General features: G+C 37.2%; 2 protein-coding genes and 1 long non-coding RNA gene across 6 annotated transcripts; 1 reads left to right on the top strand and 2 right to left on the bottom strand.

Moving 5' to 3' along the window:
* Positions 1-1,133: 1,133 nt before the first annotated feature.
* Positions 1,134-7,007, bottom strand: LOC137732745 (uncharacterized). Of its 2 annotated transcripts, none has more exons than XM_068472025.1 (7): positions 6,678-7,007; positions 5,815-6,179; positions 5,483-5,668; positions 5,261-5,362; positions 5,100-5,174; positions 4,881-4,997; positions 1,134-2,616 (listed from the first exon to the last, which is right to left on the bottom strand). In XM_068472025.1, the coding sequence occupies exons 1-7, from the start codon at positions 6,904-6,906 to the stop codon at positions 1,366-1,368; spliced, it is 2,325 nt and encodes a 774-aa protein (XP_068328126.1). In that variant the 5' UTR covers positions 6,907-7,007; the 3' UTR covers positions 1,134-1,365. The 2 variants fall into 2 exon arrangements, with proteins under 2 accessions (XP_068328126.1, XP_068328132.1); XM_068472031.1 differs by having other exon boundaries at positions 5,103-5,174.
* Positions 7,008-8,689: 1,682 nt separating this feature from the next.
* LOC137736760 (phospholipase SGR2-like) lies at positions 8,690-18,898 on the top strand. Of its 2 annotated transcripts, none has more exons than XM_068476030.1 (21): positions 8,690-9,254; positions 9,353-9,453; positions 9,541-9,735; positions 10,067-10,219; positions 10,547-10,618; positions 10,700-10,852; positions 11,643-11,693; positions 12,429-12,599; positions 13,486-13,635; positions 13,766-13,831; positions 13,929-14,471; positions 14,566-14,644; positions 14,748-14,869; positions 15,062-15,134; positions 15,612-15,714; positions 16,014-16,107; positions 16,264-16,326; positions 16,678-16,726; positions 16,996-17,096; positions 17,353-17,399; positions 17,658-18,898. In XM_068476030.1, the coding sequence occupies exons 1-21, from the start codon at positions 9,056-9,058 to the stop codon at positions 17,908-17,910; spliced, it is 2,838 nt and encodes a 945-aa protein (XP_068332131.1). In that variant the 5' UTR covers positions 8,690-9,055; the 3' UTR covers positions 17,911-18,898. The 2 variants fall into 2 exon arrangements, with proteins under 2 accessions (XP_068332131.1, XP_068332123.1); XM_068476022.1 differs by having other exon boundaries at positions 16,993-17,096.
* A 134-nt stretch (positions 18,899-19,032) lies between these two features.
* On the bottom strand, positions 19,033-23,200 carry LOC137736774 (uncharacterized). Of its 2 annotated transcripts, XR_011068796.1 has the most exons (7): positions 22,854-23,200; positions 22,509-22,570; positions 21,962-22,006; positions 20,844-21,722; positions 20,577-20,744; positions 19,625-20,454; positions 19,033-19,178 (listed from the first exon to the last, which is right to left on the bottom strand). It is a non-coding gene; the product is annotated as an uncharacterized lncRNA (long non-coding RNA). The 2 variants fall into 2 exon arrangements; XR_011068793.1 differs by having other exon boundaries at positions 19,033-20,454.
* Between the last annotated feature and the right edge of the window lie 552 nt (positions 23,201-23,752).

Below are 23,752 nucleotides of genomic sequence, written 5' to 3'. Positions count from 1 at the left end.
GTTGAGAGACCATTGCTACAATTTTTCTGATTTGGTTTTCCATATTTGTCATTCGATTCAGCATCATGCGTGTGACACGTAACTCATTTTAATAGAAGTTTTAACAAAGATGAAGAAATGATCATAGATGCAGTTTTGAAGAATTAAGGAACTAATAGTTATAAATTTTTAGTTAAAAGACTATTATTTTAATTGAGTAAAAGTTAAAAGACTATTACAATAATTTTTTTTGTTTGTGGAATAGAGTATGGGGGGGAGGGAAGGAAAGCGAAATTGGAGTTGGATGGAGGCAACTGGCACGTGACGACGTGGAGTAAGATAATAAATGAGTTGGAAGAAGATGGTGAGGTGTCAGTCTCGACACAGGATTCAGGCCACCACTTCTGTAACTTCTGTTGCGTATCCTACAAGATACTCTCTTTTCCCTTCACCGTCTTTTCTCTTTGCATCTGCTCGGAACGCAAATGACTCCAAGAGAGAGAGAGAGAGAGGAGAGAGAGAGGGAGCCGCCTGAAAGCCTCTGCCATTTGTTAGACAATCGACAGTCACACAGGCCACCACCACCCCCACCCCCACCTCCACCTCGAATCTATAAACATTAAACCCTACCTACGCCTTTTTTCTAATTTTCTTTTCTTTTCCTTTTTAACTGCTACCCCATTTACTTTCTTGTCCTTTTCTAAAGTCCTGTAAAAATTGTTGTGACACGAGTGTTCTATTACCGTGACGTGAGCTCTTTTTTACCGTAACATCTCGCACAAAACGAAGTGTGTCAATTTTTCTTCATCTGGCGTCGTACCATTCACAAAAAAAACTTAAATGATGGTGTTCCAATACCATGTAAGTTCCCCTCCAAACATATGATGATTATGCATGTTGTGTCAATCATAAATAAAAATGTGGAATTAATTCTTTAGCAGTGCTTTTTTTACAAGCACTTCTAATTTCTTTGACCAAGCGCCATCAAAAGCGTTCAGGTGGTTTGAAATTGTTTATGGAATGACTCAAACTGATTCCTGACCACCAAAAACGCTTTTTGAAGAAACACCTACAAAGTACTTCAAAAAGCACTTGAATTTGTAGAAAAAATTTCAACATGCTTACTATAAAAGCATTTCGAGCAAAAGGACTCGTGAAAAATTAATGAAAAAGAAATTCACATACAGGGACGATTTTCGTTCTCATTCCTCGTTAAGGTTCACAATTTAATAAAGCATTAGCGCTGCATTACATCAATAGAAACACAGTAAGCGCAAAAGTTCGGCGAACCAGTCTGATTAGGCCTAACTACGACTGGGAAAAGGAGTCTGGCATCAAACAACAACATGAAATTATGACAAAAGAAACAAGTTTAGTCTAAAATATTCAACGAGGTGCAGCAGCATACATTTGGCTCGAGTCGTACTGGGGATAACCAGGCTGAGGGGACACCGTCTTCCCATAACCAGCTGATGCAGCTGCTGGTGCAGCTCCATAACCGGCGGACTGGGGGATTGACTGATCATAATTTTGTTGAGCTGCCGGTTGAGCATAACCTGGCTGCGCAGCTGCTGGTGCACCATATGATGCTGCAGGGGCGGCTCCATATCCAGGGTCTTGAGACCCCTGGTACCCGTAACCTGCTGCATTTGGAGCAGCCTGCTCGGCGTAACCTTGTTGAGAAGATGGGTATTGTGCGTACCCTGCAGTAGGAGCTGCCTGTCCATAGCCGCCAGCTGCCTGCTGTGCACCAGGCTGGCCATAGCTAACAGGTTGCCCGCCTTGTTGTGGATAACCCGAGCCAGAAGCGGGTGGTGGGTGACTGTACCCATCAGCAGCTGGTGCAGAACCATACGCAGGATACATCTGCTGAGCAGGTCCACTGGATGCATATGGATATGACTGTTGAGCTAGAACATTCGGACCGTATGATTGAGGTGGTGCAGAACCCTGATAAACCGCATCTCCTGGTTGATTAGCCCTGGGAGGGCCATAAGACTGAGGAGTAGGAGCTTGTGATTGCATGCCGTATGGTGGGGGCTTGCCATAATGTTGCTGTGGACCTGGATGAGCTCCAGTTTGTGGATATTGCTGCGAAGGTGCATATCCTCCATAGGGGTGCTGTGTTGGAGCATGATTATCATATTTTGGTTCTTCGTATCCATGCCCATAGTTATGCTGAGGAGGTGCAGCCTGGGAATAAGGTGCCGGATGACCATAATCTGGACCATGTGGCTGCCCATAATTGTAATTTGCCTGGGACGGTGCACCCATTGCAGGGTTAGGAGACGGGCCAGGAGCATGAGAAGGAACGGGAGCAGAATGTTGGGCAGATAATGGAGCATCAGCTACTTGTCCACCATAGTAATTATAACCACCACCATGTGGCATGCTAGAAGGTGGCCTTTGCTCCCAACCAGAACCATAGCCACTTCTTGGACCCATATGTTGAGGATAACCCCCATAAGCAGGAGGGTACTGAGGATTATGGGATGGATAAGGTCCTCGTTGCGGATAATCATACGAAGATGGCTGAGGTAGATGAGGCCCTCGCGGACCCCATTGAGAACCACCTGGTCCATGGGGATGATAACCCTGATGATTAAAACCACTGGAGAGAGGTGATGGCCTCACAGTCTATTCAAATCAAATCACAAAATGCATTAATTAGTACATATAAACAACAAATCTACAATTAATTAAGAAAATAAATACAGAAGTTGCTCTTCTAGCCACATCTCGCGTTCTTAAAACTTGAGGGGCTCCTGTGCATTGTCTTGACTGAATGCGACGAATGGATACAAGGAACATGGGCTACTATAGCAAGAGATACAATGTGAAATTGCCATTAACAAACCATACCAGAAAATAATGTCTGAGACTACACATAGCAGACAACTGTTCCCTAAATGATACAAACTACTTTAAAGGGTTGCTAAAATAAATAGTAGGCCATCAAACTCGTTGAAAGTATGTTCAACAAAAAATATACTCAGCATATTTCTATATTTATCCGGCTATCACAGTCCCTGTCTTATCAAACAAACAAAAAATATATATGTTGACATGCTAAGAATCAAACTCATGTCCAGGTGCCTCTGTAAATGTCTAGAAAGTTCAAACCCACTGCAACCCCTTCAGCAAAGTCATCCATGTATCATTTCCCAGTCAAAAAGTAAACTACTCGCCGTACTCGGATACAACACAAAGTAGATATCTAATGCAATAGTCACAAATCTGGTTTTATATGCTTGAGTTAACCCTATAACAATCCTTCCAAACTCAAATAGCAGAGATAACCAAGTGCTGCTAAAATTCTCTCACTGCTTTAGAGTACTGACTGCCCTTTCTTTTTTTGTTCTCTCCAGTAAATATGCGGCAAAGAAAATTAGCCGAAATTGATGACTCCAAATTTTTAAGGCATCATCTAAAATGCAATGAAGAATGAATTTCTAGCAAAGCCACAAAATTGAATTACAGGCACATCAGGCATTCAAAGTATCAAGCAAGAAACATCATGTTGATTTCAACTCTTTGAGAAGTATGTTAATTCTACGTGACGTATGTGTGCTACATGCTTCAGCATCAGATCAAGTTGATTCAAATGGGTAACAAGGAATAGACGTACGATAATGTTTTATTATAGAATTGACCCCAGCCTAAGAAATGCCTATACCTTAATTGATGCATATCAGAAGACCTGTACCACATGTTTGAGTGCATCAGCATAGCATCAAACGCTAACTCTTAGACTATGGGTTTCATACAGATTCTTTTTAATCATCAAGTCACCAGGAATATCAATTTCTTTTCCAGGGACGTGTCATGCATAGAATACTGGAGGTGCTTATGAGCACTAAGGCTAATGCAATATAGTCTTACTGAATTAGGATTTTCAACTTTCAGATCTCAAAGCAATCTTACCAACTATAAACATCCTGCAATCGCGAAATTAAATGCCTGATACCTTTCTTCGGTGGATGACAGTGAATAGTGGTTGTCTAGGCAATGCTGACCCCATGGAAAATGCAATAGCCAAATCTGCATTTTTAAAGCCAACCAATTCGAAATCGGCACCTTCAACACAAATAAATCATGGCAACCGGCATCTTTGATTGAATACATGATCTTCCTAACAGCAATTAAGTGACGTTGGCATGGTTCATTCATCAATATTGCAAACTCTTGGGGGCAAAAGGTCATGCTCTCATTCCCATGGAAAAATATGGTAATAATTCTTTCCTCAAATGGACCAAAAGTTGTCACAGGCATGCAAATATATTTCATTGGACATCTAATCATAACATAACCATAAAATTATGTTGCTCAATGTCAAAATATACAGAATTTCTATTTAACCGGCCTTCTGAGAAAACTACTTGACAATTGAATAGGTCACACAATATAAATATATAATTGTACTTGTTTATCGGCGTCTTAAAAAACAATAGACAAGAATCAAAACATCCAAATACCTCAGTTCATTTTTACTCAAGACATCTAAATAAGAACACTTGTCTATCTCTATCTTAAATCTTGACGAGCATAGGATATGTTTGACGACATATCAACTAAGTGGGGACAGCCATTAAGCAGGCACACTTCAAATAGAATTAAAAAAGAAATGCACCAAGCTACACATAAAGCTCATGCTTTTACACACTATCCAATCATTGTAGCATAGAATATGACTCAGTGTATGAGATCAGAAATAGGTATAAGAAACAAAACAACTCAACCAGCATACAGTGACAATGGTCCAATGCAGAAGAAACCACAGTAGCAACCACAATACTGCTCACACAAAATATAATAACCACAAAAGTAAAAACCTCTGTATAAGCAATCACAAATTAAAAACCCAAAAGAAAAATATTTCAAGGAGTAGGTCAAAAAATAACCTGATTCATAACTTCCTTTATCAATTCTCTTGCAACTTCAATCTGCTTCTTATCACCAGTAACTCGGACGGTCCTTTCTTTAGATTCATCCCCCTCCGGAAGATGTTGGGGTATCAACTAAATGACAGGAAAAAGGTTCGGCCAGTAAGGACACATTGCAGTAAGAAAAAAGCGCACCATTCTGTTCCCGTGCATAAAGGCAAGGCATACAATATCAACTACCTGGATGCGTGCCCCTGATCGGGTCTGCAGACCTTTAATGGTCTCCCCACCTCTGCCAATTATCAAACCAACCTGGCAGAAGAAAAGTTTGGACTTTTATAAAGTATTATGGAATGCAAAGGCACATGTCATGTAAACATTGAAGACAAGGCAATCACCTTCTCATTCGGAACTTGAATCTGAATTTGTTCTGCTGCTGCAACAGCCAGTGCAGTAGCAACGCCTCTAGCAACCAAAGAAGGAGAACCCCCTGCATCAGCCTGAAAAAAAAAGCGTAAACCTTATTCAGCTTGAAAAAAAAAAAACACTCTAGACTCCAATTGTGAAAGTACAAACGACTCTTGGAAAGCAGAACAAGAAAGTCAGCAAGAGCAAAAAACCTCGGCAATAACGGCATTTATCAGTTTCTCTGCTTTGCTTATATTATCCAAAGTTCCTATTATCTCCACTGGCCTGCTTGCAGAATATGGATCTGCATCGGAATCCCTTGTGATTTGAATCTTTGCTCCAGAATTGTATTGCAAGTACCGTATAGTATCCCCCGACTTGCCAATTAAAACCCCAACCTGCACATATTTTTATACAATACTTTAGGCCACTTTTTTCTTTCCAGCTAATATTTACAAATGAATTTTGAATAAGTCATAGGTGGAATTTGAACCAACTGGAGCTCAGAGCTCCCAGTTACATGATATGAATATAAGCAGCAGACCTTATTATTAGGAACCTCCATTTTGTGTGTCATAGTCTCACTCACAGAAGGCTGTTCTTGTTGCGCAGAGTAAGCATCACCTTGCTGAGGTTCCTCTACATAGTGTGGTTGAGACTCCCCTTGAGGGGGTTCCTCCGCTTTTTCCACCACTGAATTCTCAGCATGATTTTGGGTGTCACTCGGCTCACCATTCATGCCATTCTGTGGTTCATTAACTTCAGACTTTTGCTCGTCGATCACTGCTTCGGTAACTTCCACAGATGCAGGTTGGGGGACCTCCAAGTCACTGCTATCTACACTTGGCTGATCCTCATTCTCCTTTTCGGGCTCATCTACCTTCTCCTCTTGGTGGCCATTCTCACTAGCTGTTATCATCAAGGAAGATGCCACATTAAAAAAAATAGGCACAAAAATCCTTTTTTTTTTTTGCAAACCAATTCTCAAGAACAATTAAGAGCTTGTTTGGATGTGCTTTTAAAATAACTGAAAGCGTTTTTGGTGAAAATATTTTTGGAAATAATCCTTAGTAAAAATACAAGTAAATCCTGAAAAACCACTTAAAAGTGTTGATGCTTCTTGCATAAAGCGCAGTGATTTTGAAATCCAAAAATATTTTTTCTAAAAACGCTTTCATCCATTTTAAAAGTACATCCAAACGAGCCCTAAATTACCTCCCTTTACAAATTCTGACTATATTTTACTCAAAAAATATTATAATCTAAAAAATAGCAAAAATAGAGACCTAATTACTAAATAAATAAATAAACAACGAATGTCAGCTAAAAACAAGAATAACTCGCAACAAATTCACACCCAAAAGAGATGAGAAAAACCCTATAATTCAAAATCAACGGCAAAATTACTTATTCCTTCGGGCTTGTCATCAAGGCGAGGCCTCTTCGCTTCTGATTCATCGGACGGCGATACATCAACTTCTTCGGTGCAATCAAGCTCTGCATTCGCGTCATCGGGACCGTCGGAGTCGAGCTCAACTATTTCCGGTGCTGCTTTAGGCTCCAAATCCTCGAGCTTCCGCTTGTGATCCGACGGCCTAGGGCTCTCCGCGGTTACCACAACCTCCTCCTCCGCCATAAGGCACTTGATTAGTCCGGTTGGGTTTTGGCGAATCTAGGGTTTGGGATGAATGTGAGGGTTAGAGTTTTGAGTGGGTGGGAGCTATGGAGGGAGTTGATCGGAACGGATACGACTGTGTCTGCGTGTCCTTATATAGAGTGGGGCCCTTAGATATTTTAACATGACCCACCCAAATCAATTTTTAGGGTTAGGGTACATTGGGCCTGTTGGGCCCTTTTCAATACTTTACCCATGGGCTGTTAGGCCCTCTTTATTTTACCGTTTGGTTCGGTCCGCTTTGCTCGTTATTAAAAATATATTCATTATTGATATGGTATAGTATGTATACATTACTTGTTACATCAGACCACTGTTTTAAAAATCTCCACTTGGGCGCTAGGCTGTTAGTCACCGTCCCAATTAATATTTAGGCTTTTGAAAATTAAGAAGGGACGTTAAAACCTGCTGAGGTTCCGCCTAGACATGTTTAGGTTGCAGTTCACTTAGACAGAAAATAGATAACTTTTATTTTGAATTTTAATTTTTTTCAATAAATTATAAGAGACATGTTGAATACTTAAATGAACACACATTATAGACTTGTTCCCATGTTTTCATTATGTTCCAATACTTCATAATATATATTCATTCTATTTTGTAGTTTATGATGAAATTATATATATTTTAAGTATAAACAAACACTTCTTTACATGAAATATAATAGATTTACTTAAATCCGCCTATTCCGTCTAGGTGCTAGGCTCCAACCCACTGCCCAACTAGCACCTAGCGTCTTTTAGAACCTTGCATCAGACACAACAGTTTGGTATAATAATTTAAGCTCTTTAGTATTTTGCATCATAACAACGTGTATTGGTTTGTTTTCGGCTCAATTTATTTATTTTTTAATTTATTATTATTAAGGAGAATGAGGAGATTCGAAACTGTTACAATAATTTAGAAAAATGGGAGAATTTCGGTTCAATTTAATTAATTTTGTTCTAGTTGGGGGAAACATAGGAAGAGATGCGATAGGAAGGTAATGAGACTCATGTTACCAGTTAGAGTATTAATGTATTAAAATTGGTTAGAGTTGTAAGTGAAAAAATTGAGAACCTAACGGTTATGACTCGAATCACTATTGTATTAGTTCAAACTCTCATTCTTAGTTTTACTTGGGTATTCTGGCTCAAGAGAAAGAAGATTTAATCACAAAAGTGTCGTACGAAGTTTAGCGGTTGTTTCATGCCTCAAAATTTTCATGTCTCAAGTCCATTCTCCTTAACTTTTAAGAGCGTGTAACCACAGGGTGTGGTGCGAGTGGCAAATTGCCAGCTTAAGTTGGCAGACTTCTTGCTGCCTTTCTGGCAGGGGTCAAAACCAACTGAAAGCACTTTGTAGCCAGAGGTAAGCCGAACCTCAAATGGAGATTAGTCCTGCTCATCGGGTGTGGCAACATTTCATGATCTTTACCAAAAAAAAAAAAAAAAAATGAAATTGTGAATTTAGAATAACAATGACATCAGTTATAAAAGTTAACATAATTGATGGTGAATGCAATTGAATTGGATGAATACAAGTATGTACCCTGTGATCACGAAAGGTTCACTAAAGCGACGTAATTAACTTTAGCAAGTAGACTTGAGAGAGAAGCAAGAAATAAGAAAAAATAAAAAAATACTGGGCCAATAAGTCCAATTCAATACTTGCCAAAGGGCCCATCACTGGGCTTTATTGCCGAAAGAGAAATCGAGTAAAAAATATGAAAAAAAAAATACAGGAAAGAAAGAGAAAGGCACGCAACCGCCATTTGTAACGGTGGTGCAGTCGTTGCAAATTGCAATCCACCTGCCATTCAACACCGACCGAACGGTCGTTCTTCTTCCGAACAACAACCCCCTCTCCCTCCCTCCGCACCTTCTCGGTCATGATTTTTCCACATGCCCACTTTGAAATTGGAGCAACCATTTCGGTTTTGCATTCCACTTCCTCGCGCTCCTCCGGCTCCTACAAATTCTCAAATTCCCAATTCCACTCGAAAATCCCTGCCCACTACCGCTGTTTCTGATAGCGTTTCCGGCGCAGGCGATTAGGGTTTTGGGATGAATTGAAAAAGGGGAGTCTTGAGTTGGGGATTTGAAAAGAGGTGAGAGCTTTGGAGTTGGGCATGGCGGATTCGGGGGCGAAGCGTGTGGCGGAAGAAACGTTTCCGGATTTGCTGAAGAACACGCCGAGTAATATCGCGAGATTGGAGGATGAGATTGAACAGTGTAAGGGGCACCAGAAGTATTTGGCTCAGACTAGAAGCCCGTCCGACGGCGGCGATGTCCGGTGGTACTTTTGCAAAGTCCCATTGGCGGAGAAGGGTAATTCGAATCTCAAGAGCATTGAAGTTTTGAGTTCTAGTGTGCGTTTTTACTTCTCAATTCACAATTGGCAATTTTCTGCTTCTGTGATGGTGCAGAGATGGCTGCTTCAGTCCCAAAGAGTGAGATGGTGGGGAAAGGGGAGTATTTTCGGTTCGGTATGAGGGACTCTCTAGCAATTGAGGCATCGTTTTTACAGGTGGGTTTGGTTTGTTAAGTGATAAAGTTGCGTTATTTGTGTTTGAATTGGTTTAATTACTTGAGGGTTGGATTTGCATGCATGCAGAGGGAGGAAGAGTTGCTTTCTTGTTGGTGGAAGGAGTACGCAGAATGTAGCGAAGGCCCGAAAGAGCGGCCTAGTTCAAGTAAGAACGTGGCTCAGCGGCAGAGTTCATTTTCTATAGAGAGGGGTCGATCGGTTGAGTTAGATCAAGTGGATGAAGAAAGAGTTGGTGTCCCTGTTAAGGGAGGGCTTTATGAGGTAAGCCTTCTTTTTTCAAGGTTTTCATTGTCAGTGTAAAGAGTACAGAACTACATGTGGGCCTGAAACTGTAGCTATCCAGTACCAATCAACTCCTTTGCATGCGTTGGCAAGTCTTTCTTGATGTTCTCTTAAGTAGTCGTTGTTGATGAATCCATTTGAGTTGATGCAGGGAAAATTTTGTGTAATTTTCAGTAAAAATCTCATGATGTCGTAAGATACTTCGTTGGTTACTAGTTTGAAGTGTATCAAGTGAAATGAACCGACTCCAACTATTTTCTGGATAAAGGCATGATTGATTTGAGTTGACATAGTCATGTAATTACTGCAGGTAGATTTAGTGAAGCGGCATTCTTTCCCTGTCTATTGGGATGGAGAAAACCGACGTGTGTTAAGAGGTCACTGGTTTGCTCGTAAAGGGGCTGATTGGCTCCCACTTCGTGAAGATGTTTCTGAACAATTAGAGGTTGCATATCGTAATCAGGTTAGCTTCAGTATTAATATGGGTGACTTTAAACAATCATGTTTCTGATTAGTTGGAGTGTATGCATATTCTGATCATTGTCTAATTGGTAACCCTTATCCAGATTCTATGTGTCAGAAAGTGTGATAACTCCCCTTACTTTATGTTGATTCAGAGGATTGTTTTTATGTTCAAAACATACCAAAATTTAGATTTATGGAATGATTTTTAAGACTTGTTCAGTCTGCCTCTTGTACATGTGCTCTTCTGTTTGGACTCATGTTCTAAATCTCTTTTGGTATACACGGTATAAGCACATGTTGGTGAAGTTGGACTTTTTCTCTCCAGGTTTGGCACCGGAGAACGTTTCAGCCCTCTGGACTTTTTGCAGCTCGAGTTGAATTGCAAGGCTCTACACCTGTATGTGTATTGCTATTTGGAAAAGACATTTTATAATTTTATTATTGTATTCTTAAACACATCCTGGGGATGTACTTTTAGGGACTGCATGCGCTTTTCACAGGAGAAGATAACACTTGGGAGGCTTGGCTAAATATAGATGCTTCTGGTTTTTCTAGTGTCATTACTTTAGGTGGAAATGGCATGAAATTAAGGCGTGGATATTCCGCATCGCACTCTCCGAAACCCACACAGGTATCTATTTAATAAATTCTTTGATGGGATAAGTTCTGACACTGCCTTCAGTACCTTTTTTTTTCAACATTTTACCTTTTTCGGATATTTGTGGTGAGTCAAATTTTTGGAATTTATTTAAGCAAGTTTGTCATTGATGCCGGATTTGTTGTTTCTTTTTGGTACTCGTGAAATTACACTTGTTGCTATGTGAACTTTTCCGTCATATCATCTTAATCTGATGGTGTCAATGCTTTGGATTCTAATGGATGTTTGAAGATGGAAAAGGATGATCTGAAGTTTGGTGGAAGTCTGCATCTAGTCACTAGTTGGTGTATTTGTAAATTTCAGATAATTTTAAACTTTTAAACAGAAAAAGAAACTTACTTCTCAGCTTTACTGAAACCATTTAAGCAAGGTACACGTGGTATTTTGCTCCTAGATTTTAATTTTTATCATAGTCTTTTAGGTGTAATAATGGTAACAAGAGGAAAGGGAAAGGACAACAAAAACAACAGGAACAATTAGTTGCTACAATGATAGTAGGTTTCATGTGCCATTGCATGTCTCGATGGTTTGGTTTGGTTGGGCAGTTACGTTCAAATCTCAAGTGTTAGCACTTAAACAATTGTCATTGGTTTCTTAACCGTACGTCTGCTTCACCCCAGAGTTGTCTTATTTGTCGTGTTCTGTTATAATTTCTAACATGAGAATTTCATTTATTTTCAGCATAAGAAAGTCTTGTTTGAGCATTAAAATCAAACAAAAAAGAATAAATTATCATCTTTATCACAATCATTTTCTATTATAGAATGAATTGCGCCAGCAGAAGGAGGAGGAAATGGATGATTATTGCTCGCAGGTATGCATTTTAACATATCAAATAAAAATGTTGCTTTTCATTTTGTACTTATTATTTTCATATATTCCTTCCTTCATACAACTTGTACCAATATATGCGTGTTCTTCCATGCCCAATGTCTTCTTCCAGCTCTTAGTAATCTATAGTTATGAACAGAGCTGGGAGAATGGATACCTTGCCTGCCTGACTTGGATTCTTGTTATGAAGTCGAAGGGTTTTCTTGTTGGGTAGGTTGTGTTGTTGAAGCTACCTACCAAGAACCCTTGTCGAAGGAAATTGTCAGGCTGAGAAATAGTTTAGTTGACTAGTTGGTAACAAGTTCTTTATAATGTCAATCTCTAAGGCCGTTCACGAACTAGAAGATCTTGTGGCCCATGCTTTTAGGATAAATCCTGCCTTTTGCCTTTTAGATTTTTTGAAGGTTAATCTATACCTTTTTGGTTTCGATACTCAGTTTCAAGGTGACAAATGTATGATAATAATTTTGCTAGGAAAGTGAAGGGTGGTTGCTCTGATATATAACTGGCGTAACTGAAAGAAACCAAAATCTAATTCATCCAAAACTTATGTGTGAGATTCTCCAGAGTCCATAATTGTTGTTTTCCAATAACCGTCTGTTTGCAGCAGTAAGATTTCCTTTCATTTAAGTTTTTGATTTTTTTGAAAGTGATAAGATGTGTTGCATATTTGATTTTTTTTGAAAGTGATAAGATTGACGTTGCATATTTGATTTAGGTTCCTGTTCGACACCTTGTGTTCATGGTTCATGGAATTGGTCAAAGATTGGAGAAATCAAATTTAGTTGATGATGTTGCTAATTTTCACCTTATAACAGCAAGTCTTGCCGAAACACACCTTACTTCACACCAACGTGATTCTAAAAGGGTTCTTTTTATCCCATGCCAGGTAAGCAATCTCTTTGGTATGCTGTTCATCCCATTTTCTTTCTACTTGGTTTTTTTTTAATTATCGCAAAACTCTTCTGTTTCTTACTATATGAAATAAAATGGATCACCGCTCCTGTGATGCTTGTGAGACTAACTTGTGTTGTTTGAGTATTATAAACAGGGAGGTAAGAGAGTACCCACTGTGTTGGATGTGGTTGTCTATCATAATGATGATCACCATTCTTCTCCTTAAATATGAGTGAACACTCGTTTCCTAGAGTAAAATTATTTCGTGGTCATCTTCTTTTCCTTAAATATGACTTGCTAATCATCTCCTTACCTTGATGGTCTGGTCTATTTAAATTACTTCTATTTAAGAGGTCTGGTCTAGTATTTTAGATTTAATCTTTGTCGGTGGATTCCTTGTCAACTTTTTGTTAGTCTTCCCGTTAATAAAAAATCTGTTTCTTGTCAAAAGAATAGGAAATGAAAATCTTCTTACATTAAAGCTTGTTAGGCTCCTCACTTCCATGGAATGTGTAATTTGAAATATCATGGAGATTTTAGAAACATGAATTTGAATTTGGCGATCACTCGGAGATACCATGATATGACAATACTTCTTTATATGAAGAAAAATTAGCTAAGGTGGCTGATTTGTTGCGGTATGTGCTGCATTCTGTTCTGATATTTTGCGTGCCTCTGTTTAATGTCATTTTGGATTTATATGTTTCCTTTTCAAACAAATAATTTGGTTTCATTTCTTCATCATCTTCTCATTTTCATTCCTCATTTTTCTTTTGTGCCTTTAATATGCAATTCTATCCTAACTTTACTTTCCTCTTTTTTTTTTTTTTTTTTTTTTCTTCATTGCTTTTACAAACTGATTGATATTTTGATTTCAGTGGAGAAAAGGTTTGAAGCTTAGTGGTGAAACTGCAGTCGAAAAATGTACTTTAGATGGTGTTAAGGGTTTACGTGTCATGCTGAGTGCAACTGTTCATGATGTGTTATACTACATGAGTCCCATATATTGTCAGGACATCATCAACTCGGTAGTGCATACTTATTCTTTAAATTTCTGTGTCTACTTTTATGATAATGTTGGTATGATTTCACTTTTCCAATTCTTTTGCATTCTTGGATGTGAATGGCATCTTACTTGCACACAATTTTTCCCAATAGGTATCCAACCAATTAAATCGGTTATATTTGAAATTTCTTCGGAGGAATCCAGGTTATGATGGAAAGGTATGCGGTTAAAAAGTGTTTTACTATTTTCTTTAGTCACACTTTGTCCATATAAGATTATATTTAAATTGAGTGCTTTCATCTCACATCCGTATAGGTTTCCATATATGGTCATTCTTTGGGAAGTGTCCTCTCCTATGATATCCTTTGTCATCAGGAGAATTTGTCCTCCCCATTTCCAATGGATTGGGCGTTCAAAGAACATGCTAGAGATGGAGAATCTTCTCCTGATAATCAATCTACGTACGACACTCCAACTAATTTGGGAGATGCAATTGCCTTTGTAAACAATCAAACTGTTGACACAATGGGTTCAATTCATGACGGCAATATGAGTGCACAACCAAATCTTTTGATACATGAGGATGGAAATGCTGAAGATGCCTCGAATGTTGTTGGTCGCAACACATCAGATTCTAATGAGTTTGTTGCAAGGTCTATGGACTCGAAACAACCACATGGTGATAAATATGTTAATGAATCAGTTTGTAAATCAAATGACATGCTTAAATGCGATGGGTTGGATGAAACCAAAACCATAAACTGTGGAGTCCGGGTTGATGGTGCTGATGATGTGGTAGAAAAAGTATGCGAAGAAACGAGCAATAAAGACCAAGTAGTCAAATTGCTGAGGGAAGAGGTGAGAATATATAATTGGATAGGCTGTTCTGCCTAGCCTTTTGTGGGCACCATTTATATAAAATGTATATATTCAATGAATTCTCTATTTTCAGATTGATTCACTCAAGTCCAAAATATCAGAATTGGAAGCCAAATGTGGTGATAGAGATCATAGTCCAGGATTGCATCAAGGTGCTCTATGATATGTGGATTTAATTGTTTTTTTTTTCATTTAATTTCTTGTTTTCAGTGTATAAAATGAGCTCTTATGCGTCTGTATATATAATCTGAACAGAAAATGAAGAGGTTCCTGCAACTGTGGCAAAGCAACCCATTTCTGTGGAATTGCCTGTTGCACAAGATGGTTCACCCAAGAATTATACCCCTTATATCACATACACAAAACTTGAGTTCAAGGTGCAAGAAAGTTGTCCATTTGTTGTATATCATTCTTCCATTTTTGACAGTAGCATTTGCAAAATTAAAATTTTGAATTTTTGCATCTAAAAAAATCCGGATTGGATTCTTTCATATTTCTATGAATGCAAACAGGAGATATAGTTTGTTTTGGATTTCGCTACTCATTAATTGTAAATCTTCATATTTCAGGTTGATACATTCTTTGCAGTTGGATCACCCCTTGGGGTTTTTCTTGCCCTTCGTAATATTCGTATTGGGATTGGTAATGATCGATGACTATGTCTTAATATGCTTTGCATGTTGATGTTTTTCATTCTTTGCAGTTGGATCACCCAAATTCCTAAATTTTCTCTATGAAGGATCTTTTGATGCTCTTGTATGCTTATACAATTTCAAGGCACATGCGTGCTGTGTCCAGTTATATTGGGCTCTTTAAAAACAATTTTGTTTTGTTACCATGTCTATTGGTGTTTTGTGACATCTGCGCTGATTCTACTGAGTGGGTTTTTTCTGTAATTGAAATGATACATGTCATTTTTCTACTGCATATCGGTATGCTGGTGGGGATCCGTGTTTAAGGTGTTTTGTTGTTTTGTGCATTTATTTACTCACTTTGTATATCTTTCCTTCTTCAATAAATTTAAGATCTGCCAGGAGATGTATTTTCAGATATTCTTGTTTTTACTTTTGATGTGAGGCCTAAATCTGAATTTAATTTACTGTATCATTTCATTTTCAGGAAAGGGGACAGAATATTGGGAAGAGGAAAATATAAGTGAGGAGATGCCAGCTTGTCGGCAGATGTTCAATATATTTCACCCCTTTGATCCCGTTGCATATAGGTCTGTTGCAATCCAGCTCTCGTGATGCTAGTATTTAATATGAAATCCAATTTAAGTTGAAGCATTACCGCATCATTTCTCTGAGGGATGTGGTTCGTACAGTGCATGACATGATACCTTTTGTTGAATAGATTCCACTTAGTTTGCTGAAAGTGCAAAATATTGAATGATATCATCTGGAAATTCTTATATATACAACTTTATGTTTATTGCTCGTATTGCTTTATCTTTTAGTGTTCTCTTGTTTGTTGATCTAGGAGCACAGCACATGATAGAACTTTTTTCATATTGAAATGCAGAATAGAACCACTTGTGTGTAAAGAATACCTCAGCAAGCGACCTGTTATCATACCCTATCACAAAGGTGGAAAGAGGTTGCATATTGGATTTCAGGTAAAGCATTTTTAACATACATGATTGTGGATCGCCTACCTCAGCTCTATCTCTTCCCCCCTCCCCCACCCACACACACACGCATGCACGCGTTCTCTCTCTCTCTCTCTCTCTCTCTCTCCCTCTCTTACACTCGTGCACTGCTATGTGATGCAGGAATTTACTGAAGATTTAGCTGCTTGTTCTCAAGCAATGATGGATCGTCTAAACTTCGTAAAGGTGGGCATGGTTAGACTCCTAGAAGTTGATATAACTTTCTAATCTGTTATAGGCGCATATCAGCTGCGTCTATAGTAATTGTATATATGTTAAGATACACTTTAAGTAAACTAGGGTTTTGAACTTTGCATATGTGAATCCCCTCTCTCTGTCCAAATTAGTTTTTTAAGTTTCAAGGTTGAGTGTCAACTTATAGGTTATTTATAAGTTGCGACAAAAAAAAAAAAAAAAAAAAAAATCGTAATATGAGACTCTGCAAGGATGGGTGGTTTGAAACCCTCCATGCTTTGGTTCCTATATCATGTTAGAAATTATTCTAATATCAAGATTTTGTTATATGTTTGAACACAGATTAAAGTGCTGACAGTTTGCCAGTCAAGAAATGCAGAAAGCCTAGAAGGTAGTAGATTTTGTCTTTTGATCCCTTACTCTGTATCCTCCTCTTCTTAATGATACAGATATCTGAGAACAAATTTTTAACAAAAGTGGTCCTCTGTAGTGATCTTGTTTTCATATAGAAAAAAGAAGGAACAGTATGGGGTTTGGAAGTATAAACGACCCTAGGCCCTAAATATGAAAACGTAATTCAATACAGTGTCTTTTCCGTCACATCTTTCATAAAGCTCCTGCATATTTCTTATTTTTGTTAATTTTGTTACATGGCAGAAGGAGCAGAAACAGCCCCAGAAATGGAAGAGAGATCATATGGTTCTCGTATGATGGAAAGAGTAACAGGAAGTGAAGAAGGGCGGATTGATCATGTGCTTCAAGTGCGTAGATATGCCCACCACCTCATTCACTCCACGTAGACATAGACGTAGACATACAAACAGAGACATTGTGCACACTCGTACCTGTGCATGCCTGAGTCTCATTTATTTTGCTTTCAAAAATATGCCCTGCAACTGCTTGCCTTATAGCCTTGTTACTTTTACTCAGTTAGACACGTAACAATTACTGACCTTACGCCATTAGTACCAGCTCATTTCTTTGATTCCTCAGTGAGATTTTTTGTTGATCATGCAGGATAAGACATTTGAACATCCGTATCTTTCTGCAATTGGAGCACATACGTACGTACTCACTTCAAATGTTTCCTCATACTTGTAATTGGAATTGTTATCCATCATTTGTTTATCAAGTGAACTATTACTACTGTAAACTGTTGATGCAAATTGTCGTGTATGCCTAAGCCATATTTGTTTATTTAGTTGTTGAGATTTTTCTTGCAATTGTTTAACGACCATATTAATTCAGCTCTTCTTGCCTTTATCTGCAACCAGAATGTTCCTCATTTTCATTTGAAAACTTAACTGAGTCTTGTTGTGCAGAAACTATTGGAGGGATTATGATACTGCCCTTTTCATATTGAAACACTTGTACGGAGAAATACACGATGAGAGCTTACTTGAGGAATCTAGCAGGCGAAACTCAAAAACTGAGAGTGGTTTCACAGGCTGGTCTGATCAAAGAGAGACGGCAGAGGAGGAGCTTCCCTTGACATTCTCTGAAAGTACGGTCAGAAATATCTCAAAGAAAGCTAACAAGTTTCCCAAAAACACCGTTAAAATGGTGGTGACGTAGTCGTTTAAATGACAACTTGACGAGGATATTTGATAAATTTTTCACAGAAATATCAAAATGATTTACGATAGACAAACTCAGGGAAGTTCTATCAATTTTCATTGTCAGATATCGAAATAAAGAGTTATGTCAGTCTCAAGAATCCTTTTAGCTGAAAAGCAAAAAAAAATAAAGGTGGAAAACTACATTTCAAAATCCATCTAAGTCGTACGTGTTGAGAGTTGTCTCACATCGGTGAGAGGACAAGTTTGCTATGTGCTTATATGGTCTTGGGCTATTCCCTATATTGTCAATTGATTTTATGGTGGAACCCCAATTTCATCATGGTATCAGAGCAGGTTGTCACACGTGTGAAGCCCAACGGCCACACGCGTTCCACGTCACCCTATTGTGTTGTCCATGTGTTAGGCTTGAAAATCGGTCACACGTGCGGGGACGTGTTGAGAGTTGTCCCACATCGGTGAGGGGACAAGTTTGCCATGTGCTTATATGGTTTTAGGCTACTCTCTATATTGCTAATTGGTTTTACGATGGAACCCCAATTTCATCAGTACGATCATTTGGAATTACATTTATGATCAAGGATAATGTTAGGGAGACTAAATTTTTAAACTAAATTTTGTAACTAAATGATGTGAGTGTTGATGATTTGATTATTACCTAAGGTATTGATTAACATATTTATTTCTTATTAGTGAGTCAATAACACTTATTTAATTCACAAATATAGTTTAAACATTTAGCCTGTCTAGCATTACTCTTACTACCAATATCCAAAGGGGTTTGAACTGGTAAGATTAGTAAGATAGCAATAGCTCTGGTAGCTGACTGCAAAGTCAATGTATTGACAAAGTATGAAGTTTGTTTTTCTTGTTCAAAGACAATGTATGAAGTTGAGTGCAACGATACTTTAAAACTAACTTTCCACGAAACATGTACACAAAGAAAATACTAACCACATATCTTTGATATAGACGATGAGTTTGCATGAAAAATCAAAGACAGCGACAAGAGTAATTCTAGAGAATAACTAGAAAACATTGCCCGCGCGTTGCTGCGGGATTAAGAATCATATGAAAAATTATGTTTCCAAGGTATAAAATACTGTTACAAAAGATTAAATATAGGAAAATATATTATTTAGTAGGGTGTAACCTTTTTTTGCCACTGATAAAAAGAGGTCTTATGATTTTTTTTTTTTTTTTTTGTGAGACATTGTAGTTGGCTCATTATCGGTCTCATCTTCAAGAAAGAAGGTTACATTGTACCTGTGTTTAAATGTAATTTAGAATGTTAAATATCAAATAAAGTAAAAATAACTTGCAATTTGCATAAAAGACTTCAAATAATCCATAAAAAAGGGTAAAACTTCCTGTGATTTGGCCTCCACATAAAAGAAAGATTAATGAAGGATTTGTACAGTCAAACTCACAATTTAATAACAAAAGTTAAGTAATAAATATAATATGTCAACTTATTTATCACTTGACAAATGATGTAAACATTGATAATTGATTTTATCACTGAAAAAATAATTTAAGAACCAAGTTAAAACCCATAGGCTTATTCCATGCATTTTGAAGGGGACCTAGTTTCCTTTTTAATTTTACTTGGAATAAATAACACTTTACATTTCATCTACAACCTAAAACAACAAAACAATGTAGGAAATGGTATAAAACAAACATTAAAATACAGAAGGTAAGGCCCAAACCTATGACTGAGGATATTTGATTGCTAAATGATTAGAGCTTGAACTGGTTCTAAGCAACTTCTACCCTTCATACTCATCAAATGATCCGTAAATGCAGCAACAATAAAAAAAATCCATAAAAATCACTTAAAAATGTCTGCCAAATACCAAAAAAAATTCAAATTTTCTCAAGATTTAGCCTAACCATTTTGCTAATTCCCATCAAAAACATTTTTACTGCATTTGACACCAGTGGACTAAGTTCCTCATTTGTAAGCAAAACCAACTCTTTTTTTACACTGTAAATATCATCAAGTTTAATCTTTTTATCTCCTTTTATTCCTACCAACTGCGACCTCTCTCCCAAATTACACACTTTCTAATATCATTTTCTCACCAATTATTACAACAAAATTTCAAACTTGTTTTCTTTTCTTCTCAATATTTACATGGGAAATAATTTGAAATGGTGGAGCTTTTGACTCAATCTCATGGACATTACAACAGGACATCCAATCTCAAGATGGAATAAAATTAATCAGGCAGGAATTATAATGGAAGACCTTTTTAACACCACTTGGTCAGCACCTTCAGCAACTTAAACAGTTTGGCTCTTAAATAAGCAAGCGTGTTTGTTCCTCATAAACGAAAAGGTCAGAACGACATGTGCTTTAAACACAATATTCATCCCCAAATTGAAAACCACCAATCCAAAAAAATAAATTAGATGCATTGACAAAGCTAAAAAATATGGCCAATATCAAACTCACCTGGATGCCCTGTGGATCAGCAACCATGGTCGGAGAAGAAGAGAGAATGAAACTGCTCTAAAGGTCACCGAGTATCAGGTTCTGAGTGGGAGGTGAAATAAAAAAAAAAAAAAGAAATTTCAATCCATTTATAAATCCAAAATCACAAAACCCCATATTTGAACAAAACAAAACCCCCAAGATGTAAGACTTGAAAAACTTACCAGAAAACCCTAGCTTTTCTGGGCAAAAAATTCCTTCAAATCAATCTGAAATACTGAAGAAGCTTACCTGAGTTCAATAAAGATCAAAATTTAAGCAACTTTCTCACCTGGAAATGTTGGATTAGATGAGCCCAGAAATTCCAATCGAAACCAAATTGGTACAAATTTCTGAAACCAAAAACCAAACCACATCAGATATTCTAAAAAACCATCTAAGAAAACGTAGAAAATTGAAACCTAGTTCGGTGAGAAACATACAACACTTACTTGCAAACAGTGATCAAATCAGCCAAAAAATAATTCCAATCGAACCAAAAAAAAGGCCGAAATTAACAATTCTGATAAGTAATCGAAGAACAACAAAATCAACGAAGCAGCACAACGACAGAAAATAGAATCCCAGGCGAAGAGAAATAGGCGGCGACAAACGAACTAACTCGAGGTATGCAAGAGAGGAAAACGGAAAGAAATATCTTGAACAACCGAAGCCAAAGCACCCAGTGATGAAAGACACGTAGAACCATAAGGGCAAAACGGTCTTGTTACTGTAGAAAGGCAACACCAAAATGGAGAGGACGAAAAATTTTGAGGGGCTGTTTCGCCATTTTACTGCTCTAGAACAGTACCAGGGGATTTTGAGTTTTAGTATATAATAACTAGAACTATTGCCCGCGCGTTGCTGCGGGATTAAAAATCGTATGAAAAAAATGTTTCAAAACTATAATATATATTGTTACAGAATGTTAATGTTATCTACATCGAAAGATGTTTGAACTTATTGAAAGAATTTTTACATGAAGAGCATCAATTGAATGAATGAGGCTCTTGAAATTCTTTGAACCACTCTGAATAGCATTACCTGTGAATGATTGATTGTGTAACAAAAATTAGTAAAAGAGTATAATAGATGAAACTTTCATATGTACAATTCGAACTTCTACACATTTATCCGTACTTTACAAATTGTTAGAAACTGCTAAGATAACAATTGTTATCACATAATTGGTATGCTATTAAACATAATGAATTCCATGAAACAAAAAAAATGATATGCAATTTTAACTTACGATGCTAAAGAAGCTCTATAAGATTAGCGGGGTCCTCTGTTTTATCCATCAAAGGCATTACAACTGTAGATCCTGAAAACTATAAAAATCCATCCAGTCAAGAGAGAAAATTCAATAGTTATGGGTAAAGTGAATATGGAACCACGAATGTAAGATATACTTGACAAATTTGCAAATTCATTACAATTTCAATTGAATTTCTCGCTTAAAAATCTTAATCTACAAAACCAAATTAGTTTTATCAAACAACATTCAAAAATAAAATCCAATAAAGGAAAATATCAATTGAATAACTTGAATAAGTGGAAGCATTCATACCTCAATTTAATTTTCAGCTTAATTTTGTTGCTTAAAAATTATGGTCTGCAAAACCAAATCAGTTTTATCAACAATAAGGTATCAATTTATGAAAGCAAAGACAACACATAAAAAGAACATTAAAACTGGAAACCAAGCCGTGATACTTCACCATTTGACATAGAAATTTTATCTTGCCTACATACATTGAAATCATTTTTTGTATCTATACACTGATAATTTGAGATTCAATATGGAAAAATTAATCATGACCATTCCTCTCTTTTTAAATTTTCAGGGAAAAATTGAAACCACAAACAACCAAAAAACCCAAATAAAAAATAAATTTAACAGCAAAGAGATAAAGTATATACTTGACCCAAAAATGGCTTGCAAGCTCCAGAATAAAACCCTAAAAGACACCAAAATCTAAAATATATATATATATATATAAAATTCCCACATATTCGACTTTCACACTATAGAAAACACAACTTCACAATATTAAAAAAATAAAAAATAAATTTGTTGCAGAAAATGCTAAAAGGAAAAAACTGAAATTATTTACCTTGAGCATAAACGGCTTCGAAGGTGCACATTGAAGCCCCAAAAAACGAAGAGCAAAGTGTCCTGAAACAAAAAAAGAGATGCAAATCAAACAACCAGACGACAGTTCCAAGGATATAAACAAAACACCAAAAATTACAAAAACTAAATTCCAAAAAACATAGAGCATCGTGTTCTGAAACAAAAAACACAAACAAATCATACACCCAGACATCAGATCTAACAATATAAAGAAAACACCCAGAATTAAGAAGGAAAAAAATTCATACAAAAATCCCACTTGAACATGGAAAACTACAAAAATAAAAATTAAAACAGCAATACTTTAAAGGTTAAAAAAACTCACCACCAAACAGAGGTGGACCTTGGAGATAACAAATCCACCCTGATAAAATCCAAAAACCAACAAAATCAGTACTGACCCAGGGATTTTAAACGGAAGATGCAGCAACTATTTATTTTTCCAAGGGTTTTAAACGCAAGAAATTTGCACAAATGATTTGGCTGAGAAAAATGAGAAAGATGAGAAGATCGGCAACCAAAGGTTGAGAAAAGGAAAGCAACTGGAAACTGAAGGAGATTTGGAGAGATGCAATTGAAGAGAACTTATCCACGATGATCGACGCGTGGCAAAATAGTGGAGAACGCATGGGAAGCCTGTGCAAAAGAAGAAAAGCAATGGGCAAGCTGGCATCAAACAGGGGCAAACATGTTCCAGATTTTTGTTTTTTTAATTATATTTTGGTGGCAAGGCATGCATCATTGCTGCCAGGTGTGATGAGGTAAGGTTTTTTTAATTATTTTTGGTGGAAATGCATGTACCATTGCTGCCAGTGTGGATTAGGTAAGGATAAAACGCTGGAATCGAAGAGAGAGTCGGATGGCTACACAAAAAGTAAAATAAAAGAGGGAGTCAGAATGGAAAAAAAAGATACCCAGGATGATCAACACGTGGCCAAAGAGTGAAAGAATCCCGAAGAAAAGAAGGATAACAGTAAGGGTCTCTCCAACGCACGAAGCAAGGGAGAGAAACGGAAGAAAACAAAGAAGCCAGGGGCAGATCCGTCCAGACACTATTGCTGAACAGTGCCAGAAACCAACTGGGTTTTAGTATATATAATTTGTCCTTTGTAATCAATTAATATAATAAAAATGAAAGAAGTTGAGGTTCTACTATAAAATTAATTAGTAATATGAAAAGTAGTTTAGATTACATATAAGCATATGCAAGGTCTTTTTTTTTTT

The sequence above is a fragment of the Pyrus communis genome, chromosome 1 (genome assembly GCF_963583255.1).
Source record: "Pyrus communis chromosome 1, drPyrComm1.1, whole genome shotgun sequence".
NCBI lineage: Eukaryota > Viridiplantae > Streptophyta > Magnoliopsida > Rosales > Rosaceae > Pyrus > Pyrus communis.
The sequence above is the reverse complement of the archived record's forward strand: the minus strand, read 5'-3'. Positions and strand labels throughout refer to the sequence as shown.

Excerpts from the sequence above, each read along its gene's own strand:
- LOC137732745 (XM_068472025.1), bottom strand. The coding sequence starts at position 6,906 with ATGGCGGAGGAGGAGGTTGTGGTAACCGCGGAGAGCCCTAGGCCGTCG. Across the intron at positions 6,180-6,677 it reads TGACAAGCCCGAAGGAATAA|CTAGTGAGAATGGCCACCAA; the intron begins GTAATTTTGCCG and ends TGATGATAACAG. Across the intron at positions 5,363-5,482 it reads TAAATGCCGTTATTGCCGAG|GCTGATGCAGGGGGTTCTCC; the intron begins GTTTTTTGCTCT and ends TTTTTTTTTCAG.
- LOC137736760 (XM_068476022.1), top strand. The coding sequence starts at position 9,056 with ATGGCGGATTCGGGGGCGAAGCGTGTGGCGGAAGAAACGTTTCCGGAT. Across the intron at positions 13,636-13,765 it reads GTCAGGACATCATCAACTCG|GTATCCAACCAATTAAATCG; the intron begins GTAGTGCATACT and ends TTTTCCCAATAG. Across the intron at positions 14,472-14,565 it reads TCAAATTGCTGAGGGAAGAG|ATTGATTCACTCAAGTCCAA; the intron begins GTGAGAATATAT and ends CTCTATTTTCAG.